Source organism: Xiphias gladius, chromosome 9 (assembly GCF_016859285.1).
Source record: "Xiphias gladius isolate SHS-SW01 ecotype Sanya breed wild chromosome 9, ASM1685928v1, whole genome shotgun sequence".
In the NCBI taxonomy this organism is placed as follows: Eukaryota; Metazoa; Chordata; class Actinopteri; order Istiophoriformes; family Xiphiidae; genus Xiphias; species Xiphias gladius.
The window spans coordinates 4,904,157-4,924,509 of NC_053408.1; the positions used below are offsets into that span (position 1 = coordinate 4,904,157).

Genomic DNA, 20,353 nt, shown 5'->3' on the forward strand with positions numbered 1-20,353 from the left:
ATGCAATTTAATATTTAATTTTTTCGCCATAATACCGTCCACCGTATGAAAGTACGACAGAAAACCAGTAGGGGCCTAGAATCATTTATTATTATATCACATTTTTGCCAGTACTTCCCAGCAGTACATGACAATAATTTCTAGTAATATATCTAATTCAATTAACGTGACCGGGACCAGGATGAACGTAATTAAAAATGAGTCTTTCATTTAAGTTCATTCTTTTGCTGAAACTCACTGTTGTCCGTTATGAGTCGATAAGCCTCATAATGGACAAGAGAAAAAGGATTGAACAGCCTCCTGCAGCACAATCCACTGTGGAAGCAATCCCGCTTTTAATTTATAGGTGTGAAACCGTGACCACAAACAAAAACAGTTTACGACTAATATTACTGCCTGTGATATTAGAGAGAGTAACTTCAAAATCCAGCAGCTGTGAGTTTTTTTTTTTTTCCCCAAAAAACGGGAAAAATAGACTAAAATATGCCAGCGGCAGCAAGGGAATCATTCACACACACACACACACACACACACACACACACACACACACACACACACACACACACACACACACACACACACACACACACACACACAAAAAAACAACAACACTATAATTATTCTAAATATGTTGTGATCATTTTGTGTCATGTGGCAGTAAAAATCGTATCACGCAATCGAGCTCGAATACCTGCTCGCAGGGAAAGATTCAATCGAAACCCTGTCATAGAAGACGCTTGTGTGTATAACGCAAGATGGGTCGGGCGATTTCCAGTCGTAGTATATAAGCAGGACGAGCACACACACATTTTTTTTTCCTGCATTTTTCTTTTCATTAAATCATTAGCAACAGTCCACACAGCTGTTGTGAATTCAATGTACTTTTGTTCCTGGCTGGCAAAACCCTGAAAAATAACCTCAAGAGATTTAATATAAAGGCAACAAGCTGGGCCTGTTCTTCCCCTTGTCTCGCTATCCAGCCATGCAAAAATGACCTGGTACACCATATTTAAGGTTTTGGGACTTTCCTCAAAGTCCTGAAATCTGTGGCCGTAAAACGCCCCATTGCAGTTTATATTGATGTTTTGAAATGAGTAATGCACAATGAAAACTGAGCCAAACCTGGACAAATAACTCCTCCACGAACAGTGTTTTCAGACTCTAGACTTTTATTTTGGCCAAACATTATTATGACCCAACTCTTCCATTGGCAGGCAGTCAACTGTAAATCCTGTTTCCCAATCCCGTTTGACTTTAGTAGTTCAAAATATTGCAACATTTCTACGGAATTGATACATAAACATTTTTCCAAACTATTCCGGCTGTGGTGGAACAACAGCAGCTCAGCAGCAGCAGCAAACTATGAGTAAACACTTCACCTCCTCACCACCGAAATTCAATAATGGGGGTTCCATTATGTTTTTGGGCCGGTACGTGCATATGCACGTGTCGAATGAGGAAATATTGTACTTTTTACTTTCTACCCCTTTACATATATCTAATATAGAAACAATCTGCAAAATATGCATAAGTAACTAGTACTTATGCATATTTTGCAGATTGTTTCTAATGAAAGCTTCTAAAATATCACACATTTTCCCAAAAAAGGTGAAAATAATCTGACAGTCCAGACTTAATATTTCAACCCGCCTTCAAAGCAAATCAATTGGTTTCAAGATCCTTATAAAATCAACATTTTTATATAATTAAAGAAATCCACCTTATTCTTTCCTATTTCAAGACACAGATGTGAGTTTGAGAACACTGTTTAAACATTGAAATCAAAAACAGGTTGATTTTTAAGAATCAATTATAGACAGAACTGTCTTTATAAAATTGGAGGTTTTTGTAGATTAATCAATCCAACACTTTTAAAGTGGTTAAAATTAGTTCCACCTTGACCAACTAAAATATAAAATGCTGCCCACACATTAATGCATCATTGATAATAATCCTATAATATATAAAACACTATGGAGGAGACTGTTTTCTGCATAGTGAATACTTTTACTCTCCTAACTTTACTTACATGTGCTGGGGAATACTTTGGTGCTTTTAATTAAGGAACAGTTTGAGTGCAGGACTTTAACTTGCAACGGTAAAAGTATTTTTACTACTATTTCCAATTTCACTTAAGTAAACTAAGATCCGAGTTCTCCTTCCACCCCAGAGCTATAGTAGTAATCCCCTGGCCTACCAACTCTATGTTTGTATGTAACACAAACACATATTTTCTTGTGTATGTGTGTGTTTGTGTGTGTGTGTGTGTGTGTGTGTGTGTCTGACATTTACCTTAGTAGTAATTCCCAGACTAGCTCCTTGATCCAGCAGTGCCGCAGCCACGTCTCTGTGTCCCTCCCTGGCGGCCAAGTGTAAGGGTGTGTATCCTGAGCTGGTCGTGGCATCTGGGCATGCTCCGTTGGCCAGCAGCTGATGGACAATGTCTTGTTTACCAAGGCGGCTTGAGATGTGCAGCGGAGTCTGGTCGTCCTGGTTACAACAACATAACAAACAAACATAAACAACTGCTAATTGATAAAAAAATGTAAAACAATGTGATTATTTTGGCCATTTGGGGGCAGTGGTTGTGGACACAATATTGACATGCAGTATCATCAACTTTTAAGTTGATATCTCGAAGTTCTTTGCAAACAGTTGGTCATTGACACATGCAGTTATGTAGCATCATTATCATTCAGAGTTATGTTTGTGTCCACCTGATGAAGCTAAGCCCAATATCCCCTCTCTTTTAGCTCTCGTTTTGGTCTACACCATCTCCTGAGGGGAAATATCTGGCTCTTTAGCTGCTAAATGCTCCAGTATGTTCACCAGCTGTGTCTCTAATTGTGTCTGTTTGCTGCTGAGCAGCAGCTTTTTTTTAAATTTTTTTACTGAAAACAGTTGCTCCTGCTGCTGCCGTTGAAAACGACACTACGAGACTGGTGAGAGTGAACCAAAACTGTAAAGTTGTGGGCCGGGCAGCTGAACAACGAGCGATTAAGTTATGTAAAGCTGAGGGGCAACTGCAGATTCCGTTTCACACGGTCACCTTGTTTTCACATTGTCATTTCATACATTTTTATTACAAAAATATTGATTATAACCGTTTTAAGACAGAAAAGAAAGAAATCTTACTGGGTTTCTGTGTTCGTTTTTTAAATTACTCGGTTTGATTGCTTTGTTTGCTTTGATCTTTGTAGTTTTCGGGAATTTTTGTGTACAGTTTCAATTATGTCATGGCAGTTTCCCCACCAAAATGTTTTCTTTTTCTTACACTGAGAAAAAAAAAAGACAAACCCTCAAACTGGAAACAAGATGAATTGTTCTGCACTGTAATGACTCAGTCATTAGACACACGCAAAGACAAAAACCACAATTATGTACAAAAACACACACTCAGACTCACATTTCATAACTATAATGTACTGTGTCACAAGCAAGCATACATAAATACATTCACACACAAAACTGTTGTGGCTGACACTGAATGGGTTTAGTGTATTTTCCATTTAGAAGGATAACTGAGTTGGGCCGAAGTCAAATGTCACACGTGGTCTACCTTGGACTTGGCATCGACTCGAGCTCCGTTCTGGACCAGATATCGGACCACATTTGTCTGTCCCGCCCTCGCTGCCATGTGGAGCGCTGTCTCCCCCCTCTGCAACACACACACACACACACACACACACACACACACACACACACACACACACACACACACACACACGCGCGCGCACACACACACACAGACAAAAAATGGAAGGCATTAATTGCTATTCTGAAGTTTTGACCCTTGCCTCTCTCTGCCCTCCTTCCTCATGAAAATCTCTCTTTCTGTTAAGATGTACAGAGGGAAAGAGAGAGAGGGAGCATTGAAAGAAAGAAAGAGAGAGACCCCCCTCGCTCTCCACACCCAACTCACCATAATGACGTCCCATAATGCTCCGTTTCTACGGTAACCTGGCCACAGACACGGCGTGGGCGACCAAATACTTGGGGTTAAAGACTTTACTGAGCAGTATTCTTCCCCCTCTCGGTCTGCCTACTCTCTCAGCTCTTTCTCCCATCTATCTCTTTCCACCTCTTTATTTACCTATTTTCTCTTTCACCTTTCATGTGATTCAAGAGTTAACAGGGTCAGTAGTAGGGTTTGTAGCTCCTATAGAAGAGTGTTGGTGCATGGCGTTAATATATCAGTACTTTCTCTCCTCCTTCCTGAACCACAGAGGTTTCCTCCGCTGTCTGCTCCAATGACGGCTATTTGGAGGTTGTGGAAGAATTGCTCAGTTTTTTACGACATAATGCAGGGTAGCGATGATTCACTTGGCAGAAGTACTCAGATCGTTTAGTTAAGCCAAAAGTACCAGTACAGGAATGCAAAAATACTCCATTACAAGACGAGGTCCTTCATTCAACATCCTACTTAAGCCTGCAATAACTGATTTTTTAGCCACCTGGAGAAGGCTGAAACAAGTTCTGATTGACATATCATCACCAACATGTTGACACATAGTTGCTTATTTACAGCAGATATGAACAGTTATGAATTAGCTTTATTGGCAGTTTTTGTGAGCTGATGAACATAAATCTATTATTCCCTCTTCTTTTAGCTCTGTTTTTGGTCTCTACCGGCTCCTGAGGGAAATATCCTGCTCTTTAGCTGCTAAATGCTCCACTTTGTTTGTAGTGTGTCTATCCGTTGTTTGGTTGCTGAGCAGGTAGTCTACACAGGGTTTCAGAGCTTTTCCACTGAAATCAGCTGCTGCTGCTGCTGAAAACGACGCTATGAGAGTGGTGAGCGTGAACCAAAACAGTAAACGCATTCATACTTTATTTGAGTATTTGCATTTCGTGCTACTTTATACTTCTACTCTAGTACATTTACACTTTTGATACTTTAAACACAGTTTACTACTGATACTTGCGTACTTTCGATTTTTCTTTACATTTTCAATGCAGGAATTTTTACTTGTCATGGTGTATTTTCATATGGCAAATTTGCTAATTTTAACTAAAGTAAAGGATCTGAATACTTAAACTCAGTCAGTGGTGGAGGTTCGTCATTACACGCCACCTCTGTCCCATTGTCACACTTTTTTCGCATTGTCATTTCAAAATTATTGATCACGGCCACTGTAAGTAAAGCACAAAAGTATTGTCGGCAAAATGTACTTTAAGTATCAAATGGAAAGTAAACATGCTGCAGAAATATGATCCCAATCAACTGTTGTTGCTGTTCAAGGTGGATCTAGTTTTGACTACTTTATGCACAATCCGCTAGTTTCATTTAGTGGTTCCCAAATGTAAGAGCTGGGCCCCTCCAAGGAGTCACAAAATAAATCTGGGATGTCGTGAGATGATTAATGGGGTAGGAAAGGAGAAAAAACAATGTTTTCTTACACAAATCTGTCCACATTTTATTTTAGGTTTTCTCAGATCTTTGCTTATTTTTTGTGAAGTATTGGACAGTTTGACGTCTTTGGGCCTCGAGGAATTAATTTCAGTGAAACCACGTGAGAAGTTTGGAGGAGAAATCAAACCTCTGGTGGAACTGCTAACAACTCATAGACATCTTAAACATGACAAGTTGCCCCAACTAGACACTGCTTTTATTGAGAGGTCACAGGCCAAAAAGGTTGGGATCCACTGGTTTAATCCATAACAAAGTGTTGTAGTTTACATTGAAAATAAATGTGGTGGTGTACAAAGCTCGGAAACGTAGTGGAGAAGAAGTATAAAGTAACATAAAATGGAATTACTCAAGTAAAGTACAAGCAGCTCAAAATTATACTTAAGCACTGTACTTGTGTACATGTATTGTACTTAGCTGCTTTCAATCACTGCACATTACAGACGAGAAACAGTGAAAACGCCACCTCGTGTTGTCTCTCTCGGGTACAGAGGATGGACGATCAAACTTATATTTATTACCAACAAAATTTCTGTATATCTCTTATTCCTTAAACGAATTTTTCCACATGTGTAATGAGGAACTGCCATTTTCCATTTTGTCAATCCTTGGGGATGACAAGAAGTAAACGACAAAGAAAGAAAGAAAGAAGAAACAGAAATCAGGAACTTCCTGAACTCACCACATTGCTTGTGTTTGGCGAAGCACCGTGGCTGATCAGCTGGTGGACGATGTTTTCATGTCCCATAAATGCTGCAACGTGGATCGGAGTCAGACCAGACTGGAGAATCAGAACCAGAAGAATATTCTGTAAGTATGAATGTCTACACTCTTCAAAAGATTTCCATTCTCAGAAGGAAAGAATGGGCTTGGGCCTGACTGCTACACACAGGGCTGGGAAGACAGAACGTATTGAGACACGGACTAACACATCGTTCGCTTTGGTCTTTTCATGGGATATGTCAACACTAGGAAAAGCATAAAATATGTCCAGTCTCATCCTTCAGCTGAACCCATGCACCTCTTGTTTGCAGACAGCCGGCTGCAGAGTCAGAACCGACTTTTTATATAGATTTATTTCTATCTAAAAAGTAACCCAGCAGTTATTCTGCAACCAAACACTGACAAAGTATTAAACTATCATGCCTAGAAATAGAGGATGGAGGAAAAGAGTCCAATTATTTTAGGAAAACTGGGCAAAACAAAACAATTTTATTACACTTTGTGTTACATTTGAGTCTGTGATAGGTGAAAATACAATCTAGTTACTGATCAGTCCCTACATAGTTTTTAGCTAAACACGCTCTACCTACATTATGTACTTTATGACACTGGCAGCTCAATGCTTAAGTATTTATTGCTATCTTTTACTGTATGTAAGAAGAGATACTTTACTCCACTTTATCTATCAATAGCAAAGTGAGAAAATACTCAATTACAAGTAAAAGTCCTGCATTCAAACTGTTACTTAAGTAAAAGTACAGACCTATCATCGGTTTAATGTACTTAAAGCATCAGAAGTATAAGACATCATTATGCATAAATGCATGAATGACCCCTTTAATTTATTATCACCTACACATTAAAATGTAAGCAACATTTTTTTGGGCTCTACCAACTCCGGACTGAAATCCCTGCTCTCTTTAGCTGCTAAACGCTCCACTGTGTTCACCAGCTGGTCGCTAACTGCGTCTGTCTGCTGTTCGCCGCCGTGAACGACGCCATGAGAGTGAACCAGAACAGTAAGGTTGACCGCCAGACGGGCAAACAATGAGCTGGAACTCACTGTAAAGCTCTATCAAGCCGAGGAGAGCAGCAGATCCAGGTGGATAATTCTCGACTTCAACACTACAACACTTCCACTGTCATTTGATTCATAAATATCCAATATTGCCACTTTAAAACGGGCTGAAATGATCTCACCGCAAAGGCCGATGCTTTTTTTCTTAACTTGTTTTAAGAAAATAAGACGTTTAGGTCTCAATAATAAACAAAAATTACTTGGTAAAATGAAGATTTTTTTCTGTGTGTGCAGTATTTAAAATGTGGATCTACAAAGTAACTCTAACTGCCAGATAAATATAGTGGAATAAGAGCTTTCCCTCCGAAATGTCGTTCGAGTTAAAGTAGCAGAAAATTAAAATATACAAGTAAAGTACAGGTATGGTAAAACTGTACTGAAGTACAGCGCTTCTTGCCAGCGCTGTGAGGACAACTTTAACCCAGGTGAAATACTGCACAGACAGGAAAGTTTCCGACTCTCTCTTGTGATGCTCCAGGACGTTCATAGAGCACAAAAACTCTTTTACGCTTTTTTTTCACTGTAAAATCTGACTACAGAAAAAAAAAACAACTGATGCCGTAGTGCTTTCATGACACACGTTCTCCACACACATACCTCGGTGACCGCCTGTATAGATGCTCCATGCTTCAGAAGTAGCTCCATCACCTTGACTCTGTTCTTCTTGCAGGCAATGTGCAGGGGAGTGAAACCATTCTAAAACACAGAAAACAAAAATGAAGACATCTGAAAGTATGAAGATTGTCCAGAAACTGTGCGTGTGTGTCTGCAGGTCTTGCAGGACTGGCGGAAGACAAATCTGGAACTCCACATGGAAAATACAGTAAGAAGGGGCACCTTCTTTCCTTTTTCTCCCTCCTCTTCCCTCTTCCCCCTTTTCTTTCACTCTTTCTCTCAACCCCTCTGCATGCAACCCAGACAAGCATGTGTGGAAATAATTGACTTGACTGTAAGCTGTAAAAAAATAAAAAGTATGCTGCACTGAAATAGATACTTTTCTTTACAACTCACTCTTCTCTCGCCAGCTCGTACACTCTGCCCCCTCCCTCCCTCTCCTACTCTCCTGACTTTGAGGTTTCTGGCTAAATCCTATGACTTCATTTTCCTCTCCATGTCCTTTTTTTTTCCCCTTCTCACTCTCTCTGGCTATAAAGTCCCAGTGCTCTAACCACACCCAGACTTCTCCCATTACAGAGCAGAGATGGTTGTCTCAGCGCCAAAGACAGTGGCCGCAGTTATAAAGTCTCTTTTTGTCTCCTTGTCTGCCTCCTTCATTAATTTCATTAATGTTCTCCCTCCTGTGCCGCGTCTTTTCTTCTCCATTAAAGTCCCTTATTTCTCTCTTTGTGTTGTGAGCAAACAAAAAGTAGAGATAATGAGGGAGGTAAGGAGGAAAAGAAAAGAGGGGGAGAGGAAATGAGAGACTTGAAAGGAAGGAAGAAATCCTTGGTCGGTTGGGAGATGAAATCATCAAGACCTGATTGCAACACTTAAACATTCCACAGGCTCAACCTTGATCAACACTGCAGCTTCAATTCTCTGCAGAAAAGTCGCTGCAGAAATTCTTCTATTTTATACTTCAGTTTTGAAGAGAACAGCAACACTTTCCTATCACTTCTTCTCTGTAAAGTCCCTTTCAAACATGCGCCTCGTGACATGAACTTGGTGGCTACTTTACACGGCGTTCGCGTTTAAATAAGCCCCAAGTCACTTCTCGGTCAAAGCTGCGGCGGCTAATTCACAAGGACCGGGTAACATTTCCATCCAAGTCCTTGCACGTTTCCTGCTTCTGTATCCAGCAACAAAACCAGGAGTCCACAGCCACGCTGGCGACTCTGTGAGGCCGTACTTAGACGCAGCAGTGCGTTGCGCTGACGACGCTAACATGCTGATGTTAAGCAGGTGTAATCTTTTTTACACATGCGCAAACTCGTGCAGATTTATTTCCAAGGTTTGCAAAAGTTGATTCACAACTTTGGAGTTATTTGTGAACATCACTTTACGAGCTCAAAATCTCATTGATTCTAACTATGAGCCAATATATCCTCCCCATCCTCACCAGTGCCTTGGCGTTGGGGTTGGCCTTCTTGTCCACGATGACCTTTGCCACCTTGTAGTGTCCGCAGTGGGCGGCCACGTGCAGCGCCGTCAGGTAGTCATTGGTCACGTCGTCCACAGGCACCTCGTGGTGCAGCAGCAGCTGGACGCAGTTGAGGTGGTCGCCCTGCGTCGCCATGTGGAGGGGAGACAAACCGTTCTGGAGGGAAAACAGAGGAAACAGTGGCCGCTAAAGCTAACGTGTCAAACAGTCACGCGTCCTGTTGGCGTGAGCAAGACAGGGACAGAAATTCTTACCGCTTAAAGAGTATCGGTAAAAACGGATGAGGCAGAGTCAAAGAAAAATACAAAGAGAGATGGAGACACAGTTAAAAAAAAAAAATGAAGCGGAGAACTGAGAATAGAAAACAGCAAGACGTAGGGAGTGAGAAGACACAAAACAGAAAAGAAAGATTCAGGGGAAAGAGGAAAAACAACGCGCAGACAAAACAGATGGAAAAGCTGAAGGTGTACCTTGGTTTTTGAAAGTATTGGAGCTCCTCTGTCCAGCAGCATCTCCACCACCTGCTCATGACCACTCCTGGCTCCACAGTGGAGAGGGGTCAGACCATCCTGTGAAAACAAACAGTACATACATCATCGATGGAGAACCCCTTTAAATATCGCCATCAGTCAAAAATGTGCATTCCTTGGCTCAAAATACTGTGTGCGGGTGTGCATGTATACCTTGGTCCGTGCATCTATCTTGGCCCCTCTCTCCAGCAGCAGTCGCACCATGTTGCTGTTGCCGCGCTTGGATGCTACGTGCAGCGGCGTTATGTCATTCTGTGGCGAAAGAAAAGCATCGGAACTGTCATTCCAAGCCTCAATTCACCAGCCGGCCACAGAGCTGAGAAGACTGGGAGCTTTACCGCCCACTTATGAACAGTAATGTAATTAACACAGAAACTCCTCGCGCTGTCTGTCGGTCAGATACCGCCGAGTCACTGGTAAATGCCAACTCATGACATAACATTCCCTCTTATACAGGTAGTTCACCAAACAAGTCCCAGAGCTGTCAACTGCACACTGGCCTGTGCTCTCGCTCTCTTGGTCTTTTTCGTTTGTCTTTTCGGTGAAATTTTCCAGGAGCTGACCGATATCTAGTGACAGAGAGAGAGTCTTCACCAGAAGTTCCTCTACAGGGCTTTAACGGGACACTATGCGCCGTGACGCTGAACTTGCTGAGTGTTATGTATAGTCTACAAACTACTGTGTCATTACATGATCTGGTCTGAACACAGACTGTGGACTGCGTTGCTGTAAAATGTTCTTTACCATTATGTATTAGAAATAAACCCTAAACTGATGACAAGTTTGGACAGTAAATGTTAAATGAAGTCGTTTTTTTCTCAGGTGACCCTTTGTTTTTCGACATATTTTGCGAAATGACAAAACATTGAATACTTGAGAAAAAAAACCCAACACAAACATAAATATTATCTAATTTCAAAATGTCACACAAAAACAAACTCACCACTGGAAAGTGTGAGCAAATATATAAAAGCATGTGTTAAATTACAAGGTAGTTACATCCAACTTTGTGTTTGACTTTATTTTAATAAGGCATTGATTGACATTAATTATTTGAGACAACGCTTTCGTATACATTTACAAACACCCAGCATCCACTCCTACAGTCTACAGGATCATATGGCGCACAGACGACACGCCTTTCCTCCAGCAGAGTGACAAGCACAGCTGTAGGACTACATGTGTCAGTATTAGATTCCTGCAGACTCACACACTCAGACACACTCACAGATTCCTACATATCATCCAGCCCTCTAATATGAGAGTCTTGGAGTGCTTGCAGCAGCGCTCACTTCAAAAGGTCTGTGTGTGTGTGTGTGTGTGTGTGTGTGTGTGTGTGTGTGTGTGTGGTCTTTGAAGCAAAGCACCTACCCTCGCCTTGAAGTCCACAGCTGCCCCTCTGTTCAGCAGGAGTGTTGCTACGTTGATGTTGCCGTAGTGAGCCGCAATGTGAAGAGGAGTGAACCCGCTCTGAGAGGGACGAGAGACCAACCGGCAGACAGAAAGAAAAACAGGATCCATTAAAGAGGGAGGAAAGGAAGCAAAGATCGTCTCATGACGAGGCCGTGAGCAGAGCATGATGGGGCATTACATACATATAGTAGCGGGTTGGCCAAAAGCAGGCTAAACAGAGCACAGCAGACCAGGGCTAAGCATAAGTCACACATGCTTTGGAAAACTGACAAAATAAACGGAGTGCTGGATTTTACTTTATTAAACTTTATTACATACACCTGTACAATCTAACACAGTCCAGTACAACGGCTCCGCCACATATTCTACCTTGACAAAGCTTATAACATTCAGTTTAAGTTAAAACCTTCCGAGAGGTGAAAGATTAACTGCATGTTCATCTCTGACGTTGTAGTCTGCAGCGTTGGTGCACTGGACTGCATTATACTGGAATGTCTTTCTAATAGTTTACCCCCTCGGTAAAAAGCTACAACCTCAATAATAAACTGGTTAAATTAACACCTCTCTGACAGTGTCAGTCAAAACTGAACATAATTATCTTTGTACAGGTAGAATTTATGGCTGAGCTGTTGCGTTGGGTTGCATTAGGTTTTACAGGTGTACCTAATAGAGTGACCACTGAGTATACATTTCTATTTTCCCCGTGGAATAGCTGGGGCAAGTGCACCGCAACCAGACACTGTTCAGGTTTGGAGTGAATAAAATCACAGTATAAAAAAAAAAACATACGCACAATCAGCTCCTGTCAAATGAAAAACCAAGCGCGGGTAATGGATCTGGGAAATTTAAATACTGGGGGTCCAATCAAGTTTTTTGTTTTTTCACACTTCGGTGATCTGCTTTCATCTGACAGGACAAACACTGACAAACCAGACATGCAGGTGAGCATGCATCTGCATTAGCGAAAGGCAATCTAGATTTAATGGGCTGCTTCGAAGAAACCGTCAGTTCGCAGACCTGACCTAAACCAACCACTTTAAGACGTAAAGCATAACATGATGCTATGTAAATGACCTGGATCTGATAGTCTTCCGAAAAAGTATTAGTGAGAATCATATATCATTTATTTGTCTTAGATAATCCTTGTGAGCATGAGTTACATTTGTTCTTCTTTTCTTCACTTTTCCAAAGTGACAAACGGGTGAGGTCGACGTGCTACTGGATCACGTGATCAAAACTAAAATCACGGAGCTGTGGTATTGAAACCCGATGAAAGTGCTCTGTGAGCAAAGTGACAGTAATCAGCATTAGCCCAACGGACAGTCAGCACAATTTAAAAATGCAATTCAATTATATCTAATGGCCTGCTCAAGCCAAACTGAAGTTGCTGCTGTCACTTCAGCTCTCCAGTTATTCCTCTCACCGACAGCTGGATGAGAGCCCTCGTTTCTGGATCTTTGATAGACAGATGATCACACGCAGAGCCAAGTTTAAATTCAGGTAACTCTGACAATAGCACATACAACACCGACATGAATTTAAAATTCAGGAGTGTGCACACGACCAATGCAATCACCAGGGAACACAGAGAAATGCCACTGCGGATGGAGGAAGGGAGGTCAGGGTGGAGAGGATAAAAAAAAACCTCACAGCATATTCTGAAATTCATTAATACAACTGCCAAAGACAAGAAGGCTTAGCAGATGCAAATTAGATGTTCTGCATTGAGTTTTTATTTTGGGAAAAAAAAAAAAGAAATGCTCTGCAACTCGGCAAAGCTTGCATCATGTTTGCTGTTTCACTTGTTAGCCGGCTGCACAGTGATGGTCAATCATACACCATGCACAGAAACGCATGAATGCACTGAACATTTACAGGTGAAAAGAAGGACAAGAACCTAGAGGGTGAGGGTTGAATGATCAGGAGAAATACATGCCGGTCACTCAATGGCCAAATCGGAAAAAGAAAAATCACTTTCAATCATTTAAGATCCACCATTACAATATGTTAGTTCCTCTACTCCGCTTTCTTCCAGAGAGTTATGTCTGTACGCTAAATATGAAGCTTTTTCTACAAATTAAACAAGAGAGATATAAAGTGTTAATTAGTGAGCTTTAGCAGTGCTGGTAGGCGGATTTTGCTACCTTTTGACTGGCTAGCCCTTCACGCCCAAGAGGCTGATCTCGGCTAAGCAGAAAGTTGGGTTTAAAATATCTTTCAAAGACCAGAAGAACATCCAGGTCATGTACGCTGCAGCTTGACCAGAACGTAACAACTGAGATCAGCAGGAAAATGTACCAGGAGTGAAGTCCTAGATGTTCATTTCTGACACTAAATCAGTTCATGACCACGTTGTGTGCTTTCTGTATCAAGGCCTGGAACCAGGCCTTTATTTGGAACGGATTTACATTAAAGACGGGCTTTTATTCCCTATTTCACCTACTTTCCGGTTGATGCATATTCAAAACTTCCCCCATCTTTACCTGTTGTCTTGATAAATTCAGTGTTGTGTCTATTTACACAGCACTAGTTCCATCGTGCTCTCGGTTTCTCTTGCTGTTTGCATTCAACCAATTCATTCGAGTCCCCATCATTTTTCCTGATCAATGTTAAGCTACCGTGAATGGAACGCAGCACTCCTGGCAGACTCGTCACATTAAGCCTCCCGGTTATCGGGCGGGCTTTTAAACCGAAGAATCCACAGAAAGTGTTGTGCTTCATTGGTGGAAGCTTAATGTCGGTTGGGGCAAGACAGAGAAGTGGAAAAATCTAAATCAATACGTGGATGAGAGAGATTTTTCTGTTAAAAAAAAGAAAAACCAGAACGGTGAAGTGGCGGGTACAACATGACCTTATAGTTGCACCGATGGAATTAGCGCAGTGGAAATGTAATTTCACACCCCAATTTCACTTTTTTTTTTTTACCCGGCCTGTCTTAGCAACCAGCCTTTATTTGTTCATGCTGGCCACAGCCCCTGGCTTTTATATGAGAATTTACAGTACACTACTGACAAAAATCCTGGGTCTGCCTACAAATGAAATGGTCAAAATCTCTAGGTGTACGTAAGCTATCTGAAATTCGGCTGTTATTTACATTACATTTCTGCCCCAAAACGCAGCAAGGCACTGCACAGACACAAAGCAAAGTGGAAATGCGATGCAGGCTTGAAAAACAGGCAGGCAGGTGGGGCGCTGTCAGCAGCAAAAGCATTCATGCCAGCATTTAATGTTCATGCCAGCAGATAGAAGGCTTTGGCTTTGCAGCGGTGACCATGGGTGAACAATGAGAAGAGAAGAGAAGAGAAGAGAAGAGAAGAGAAGAGAAGAGAAGAGAAGAGAAGTGGTACCTCTGTTGTTCTATTCACCATCATCTAGAAGGGGAAAAGGGAAAAGGGGGGAGTGGTAGGGCAAGAAAAAGGAACGAATAGCGGGAGGAGGAGGAGGAGAGAATGGGGTGGTTAGTGCACCACAACAACTACAACCAAACAACACCAACACCATGGCTGCACCAAGCTGTAGGATGGGTATGTGAGAATGTGGCCGGAAATAATGAAAAGAACTGAAAGGCAACCACACAGAGGTACACACAAGTGGGTGAGGGACTGAGCTTCTCCCTTATAGTCTGTTATTTGTGCTGCATTATTATTTTCAGCTAAGAAAGACAAGGACAACACTGTTTCTTGGCCTGAGACTTTGACACAAAGAAAATATAAATGCTTGTTGCACTTTTGTCCCACAAAAAACAAGCTCGGGGACTTAAATGCTCTCTTAATAGGAACACAAAGCCCCATCAAGTTCACAATAAAAAAATCACAATAAGAGATAATGTCTATTCGTGTTCATGTCCTAGCTCCATGATATCTGTGTCTCTTGTGAATATTGGGCCCGACTTTCCGATTTTCAGTACTTCCATATTAATAAAGTCACCCTGCCATCTCCTGTTAGTAGCAGACAGATGTGCGCTCACATTATCCCCTTAAAAGAAAAAAGTTAGACATTTTGGTGAATATTCTTATTTGCTTTCTGCTGAGAATTCGATGGGAAGATGAACCGTATCTGTATAATAAAGATGAAGCTACGACCAGCAGCCCCTTAGCTTAGCTTAGCACAAAGTCTGGGAACGGGAAGGGAGGGGGGCAGCGAGCCTGGCTCTGCCCAAAGGTAAGAACATCCACCTACCAGCACTTCTAAAGCTCACTAATTAACATGTCATGTCTCATCATTTATTTCCCCAAAAAAAGGAAATACACCTGTAGAAAATGCTGGCCCAGTGAAAGGAATAACTGAAAGTGGCGCCCATAATTCATGCAAGGTATCATGGGGCTAGAAATGACGTGGGCAGAGTCTTAACCAGAACAAAAATACAAACAAAATCACTTCCTTTCTGACTGCAGGTCATGATGGGACCTGCAGTCCTGCCTGTGATACAGAGAGTGTACCTTGGACTCCACGTCAGCGTTGTGGTCGTTCTGGAGGAGGAGGGCGGCGGCCTTGGTGTCATCTTTCCGTGCGGCGATGTGCAGCGCCGGGAGGCGGACCTTCCCCTTGGTGTCATTTTCCAGTAGGAGGGAAACCACCTGGTCGTGGCCCTGCTGCAGCGCCACCGCCAGAGGAGTGAAACCATCCTGTGGACCAGCAGAAACGGTAATGGACATCGCTGACTGGAGTTTGTCTACGAGACGGATTTGCTACAGTACAAAGGGGCCGTGGAAACTTAACTTCAGCTGGCGGCTGATAGCAAGAGCTAAACAAATAAAGAAATCTTGCTTTGATTTACAGAATAAAAAAAAAAAAAATCTTCACACATTTGTTTCTCTTCTCTTATAGGCCTCACAAATTGTCCACTTACAAATTCATCAGCCTAAAACTGAGCAGCTACTGTTTGTCTACTCTACCTCTAACATGATAAATCACTCTAACGTAATGCTTTATTTTGTTTGGGGGAGTGTAGTTGCGAGCACAGCGCGTGTAGCTACACGGCTACTGAAAATAAATAAACCCCAAATTTGTGGTTTGACGTTAGTGTGCAGGCGCTACTTCTTCGTCAACTTTGCCAGCACTTGTAAGAAAAAATCCCTCCCGTGTGATGTCGCGTTACGTAAATCAGACAGCTGCCTTTGCCGTCTGCCTATTAAGCAGAGGAGGGTCAGCAGCGGCGCCGCGCCTCCAGAGGGACGTTAGCAGGCCTTTCTCATCGCCAGTACCGCAGCGTGTCACTTGAACACTCAAAAGGCAGACACACACACACACACACCCTCCTGTCCGGCGTCATTCGTCAACACGGGGGGGGGTGATTCGAATAAAAAGACATCAGCTGCCAGTATCACACTCCCATGCACAGGGCAATCTAATAGCCATCTTGCAACTTAGGCGTTTTAGCTAATGTTGGAAAGATACTTTAAGTGCATGAGGAGGAGTTCGGTGTCTCGCTCAAGGACAAATCGAAAGGTAATTTTGCCTCTAATGGGCACAAACCAAGAAGCAGACAAGATGAAAGTTACTGCATTAGAGCTGCAACCATTAGTCAATTAAATGATTCGCAGCATCAGAAAACTGATTTGCAACCATTTTGGGGATCAAATAATCCTTTTTAGCGATTTTTCGAGCAAAACCTCCAAACATCTGCTGTGTCCAGCTTCTCAAATATGAGGATTTGATGCTTTTCTTTGCCAAACGTGACGGTAAACTAAACATCTGAAGAGGTCGCCGTTGGCTCTGGGAAAATATGACGGGAATTTCTCACTATTTTCTGACATTCTATAGATAAACCGAATAATCGATTAATCGAGAAAATAATCTGCAAATGAATCGATAATGAAAATAATTGTTATTCGTATCCCCGAACGGCAAACTAATGTTAAAGCACACACGTGTGGGATGGTGTGCACATATGTAAATGAACACACACACACACACACACACTGATTTACACAGGCAATATGATAAATAAGTAACAAAGCAGAGGCTACTAGCAGCAGTATCTGTGAATCAACAAATAAAAAGAAAGATTTTTTACAAGTAAAACAACAAAGAGTTTATGTGTGTGTGTGTGTGTGTGTGTGTGTGTGTGTGTGTGTGCGCAAGGGCGTGTGTGTTTACACAGGACGCCGGCTGTCTGGATAAAAACCAACTCCGCATCAGTACACCCTCACATGAAAGCAGAGCCTCCCCGTGGAGAGCCTGCATAGCGCCCACACAAAACTGTAACAGACAGAACCTCTACACAAACAAGCAAACACACCCATGCTAACACACAACACACACACACACACGCTAACACACATTCATAATCCGATCCAGGAGCATGTCTGTAAGACACACACACACAAACACACAGGCACACAAACATATTCAAATGCATAAATTTAGCCTGTTTAAGAACTTCTAAAGTCATAAGCCATCCCAAAGCTACTCCATCCTCCTGTTTCATCTGCTTCATTAGGGATTCATGGGAAGACACAAATTCCGCTTAACGTCCCAAAAATACCTCGACGGTGGCGGCGGCGGCAAACAGAGAGGCACTAAAAGGGGGTTTTTGATCTCAATCTACAAGCTTGAAGACCTGGAATGACAAAAAACGTCAACAACAGGAGGCCATTAAAATGAATCAAAAATAAAACAATAGGACAAATGAAACTCTATCTTCATTCTTCTTCATTCATCTATCACGTTACCTTCATTGTAACTGGGCTTTTAACATGCGATAACATGCCTTGAAAACTGAAAATGAATTACGAAAAAGTCTGAAAGAGCGGCCTTAATACTAGCTTCAAATCATAAAGAATATAATCGAGGACAAACGTGGATATTACTGCAGGATGTTTTACAGTTTCTGCCACTGTAGTACATTGTGTAATCTATGTCATTTGATGCTCAAAAATTCAATATTTGCAATAACAAAAAGATCAAAAAGCAGACATATGATTACAAAAACAAAGGACTTTCTAATCTGTCCTGCCTCATGTTATGCTGAAATGGTTAAATATGAATTATTAAACACCGGGAGTGCTTCAAACAAGGATATATATTTCCCCAGATGAATAATTAATTCCGTCTCCCACTGGAGGAGACCGAGGAGGAGAACGGCGAGAGGAGGAAGGATGGAGGGGGAGAAGGAGAGAGGAGGAGAAAGAAAAAGAGATGAAAGGAAAGATGTGCAGGGAGAACGGTTGAGGTGGTGAAATGAGAGGAAGAAGAAGCAGTGCCGTGGAGTTGTTTGTGAACTGTCAAGGAGAGAGGTCTGTAAACACCACCCTGATGTGCAAATTGAGAAGGACGCAGCTCCCGTTGTATAATCAGAAAACGCAGGCAGGTGGGTCATCACTGCAGACTGAGACAATGAAAGACCCGTCCCGAAGTACACTCAAACTAAAGCTGAACTAGTTACCTCACTAATACACTGTATTACTCCTCTGTGCCATAGAACTCCATCGTTGGCTAACACAGTATATTATTAACCACACTGTCCCACTGGGCGACACGTTCCTTTATTTCCATGAACAACAGCACTATAGTTTATTTTGATTCAATCCCACATGCACTGTCCTGCTGCTGTGAATACTTACTAGAGCACCGAATGTGTGTTAATCCGCCGGTGAAAGTAGTCCCCAACAGATGTACTATTTATTCCCGTTTGATTGACATTTGTTAAAAACCACAGTGCCCAGCTCTTTTAGGAAATGACTGAGCCATTTTTAAAAAAAATTGAAACTATATCTTTGTGACCAATTCTTAAACATTTATGTCTTCAGTAGGAATTAAAAAAGGTTTGGACGCGAGTGCCACAGACTGGGCCTGGGAAGTCAAAACTATAGAGACGGATTAAAACTTTAAACTAAACTAAGTTTTGATCCAAGCACTGGATTTGTAATCGATAAGAAAAACTGTAGAAAAACTGTATAAACTTTTTCTTCAACTTAAATAATATACCTTCATCAGATTTAAATTTGCATTAAAGTGTGTTGCAAGTGCCTGCAAACTTTTTACTGACATTTTTGAGTCCGACACCCAAAAAAACCCACTTTATGGCCGATATATCTGCATACACATACTTTAGATTCAATCATTAACAGGCTCGGTTTGGTGGCTTATTTTTTAAACTTGGGACACATGGTTGCTGGCGGGGCTGGATAGAAAACCTCAGTACTTTTTGACATTAATCTGTCAAGTACTGAAAGTTGCAGTCTAATGTCTCGTTTACTTATTCTTTAATCAAATAGTGCACATAGGATCCACTGCAGCCTTCTTCACATGAGGCTTTTATTTTATTTATTTTTCAACTGTATTTATGTATTTTAAATGTATTTATTTATTTGGGTTATTCAACAGGGACCACACAGATAAACATAACTCAATGCAACAGATGTAATGTATACAGGACAGCCAGCTGTAGCTAATTTGCAGCCCCTCTGTTTCTGGTTAGGCTTTTAAATCATGTTCTTTGTTGATACTCTGTCCCTGTCGTTTTGTCCTCATCCTTGTCGTCTCTATCGTTTTTAATGTTATGTGGTGAAAAATAAATTTCCACAACAATAAAGTTCCCCCTAAACTAACAAATTAGTTCCTGATTTAAATCAAAATTTGACAAATTTCAGACTGTGCTCTATCTGGGGAACATTCTTGTGTGGCTGCTTGTGTTTAAACATTTCATATTTAAGAAGCTCGTCCTCTTTTGTGAAATGAAAAAAGGGGAAAAATATGTTCATACTTCTCCATTTTTCAACCACACAAAGCCCTTGGTGTTGGTTAATGGTTATTGAAACGATCAATCCTGTCACTTTGTTGTGACCTACAATTAGACCAGTACAGTGTGAAAATCTAACTGAGTAGAACAGAAACTGTACTTTGTAGTGGTGCTGCTGTTTTGACAGTGCTGGCAAAATCTTATAATCAAAGCCCTGACCTCATAAATGTGCTTTAGACAGATAGGTTTGACCGAAACGAAAATGCATTTGTCCCACTTTGGTCTTGCACGGGTGGCAGTTGGCCGGCTGCCGGTGCTCTCGCATGATGGATCGTCCCGACACACCCGCGAGCGTAGCGCTCGCTCACACCGCGGGTGACAGACTCCTGCAACGTCGCCGGTTCCTCCCTCCGTA

The 20,353-nt window shown here is 41.7% G+C and overlaps 1 protein-coding gene across 2 annotated transcripts in view; it reads right to left on the minus strand.

Moving 5' to 3' along the window:
• The window catches only part of LOC120793998 (ankyrin-3-like), a 104,013-nt gene that overhangs the window by 66,833 nt on the left and 16,827 nt on the right, over positions 1–20,353 (minus strand). For both annotated transcript variants that reach the window (XM_040134501.1, XM_040134502.1), the window contains exons 6-14: positions 15,695–15,880; positions 11,214–11,312; positions 9,996–10,094; positions 9,783–9,881; positions 9,271–9,468; positions 7,809–7,907; positions 6,093–6,191; positions 3,560–3,658; positions 2,293–2,490 (exon numbers count right to left, since the gene is read on the minus strand). In XM_040134501.1, coding sequence (XP_039990435.1) covers positions 2,293–2,490; positions 3,560–3,658; positions 6,093–6,191; positions 7,809–7,907; positions 9,271–9,468; positions 9,783–9,881; positions 9,996–10,094; positions 11,214–11,312; positions 15,695–15,880 — 1,176 coding nt within the window. The remainder of the gene's footprint in view (positions 1–2,292; positions 2,491–3,559; positions 3,659–6,092; positions 6,192–7,808; positions 7,908–9,270; positions 9,469–9,782; positions 9,882–9,995; positions 10,095–11,213; positions 11,313–15,694; positions 15,881–20,353) is intronic.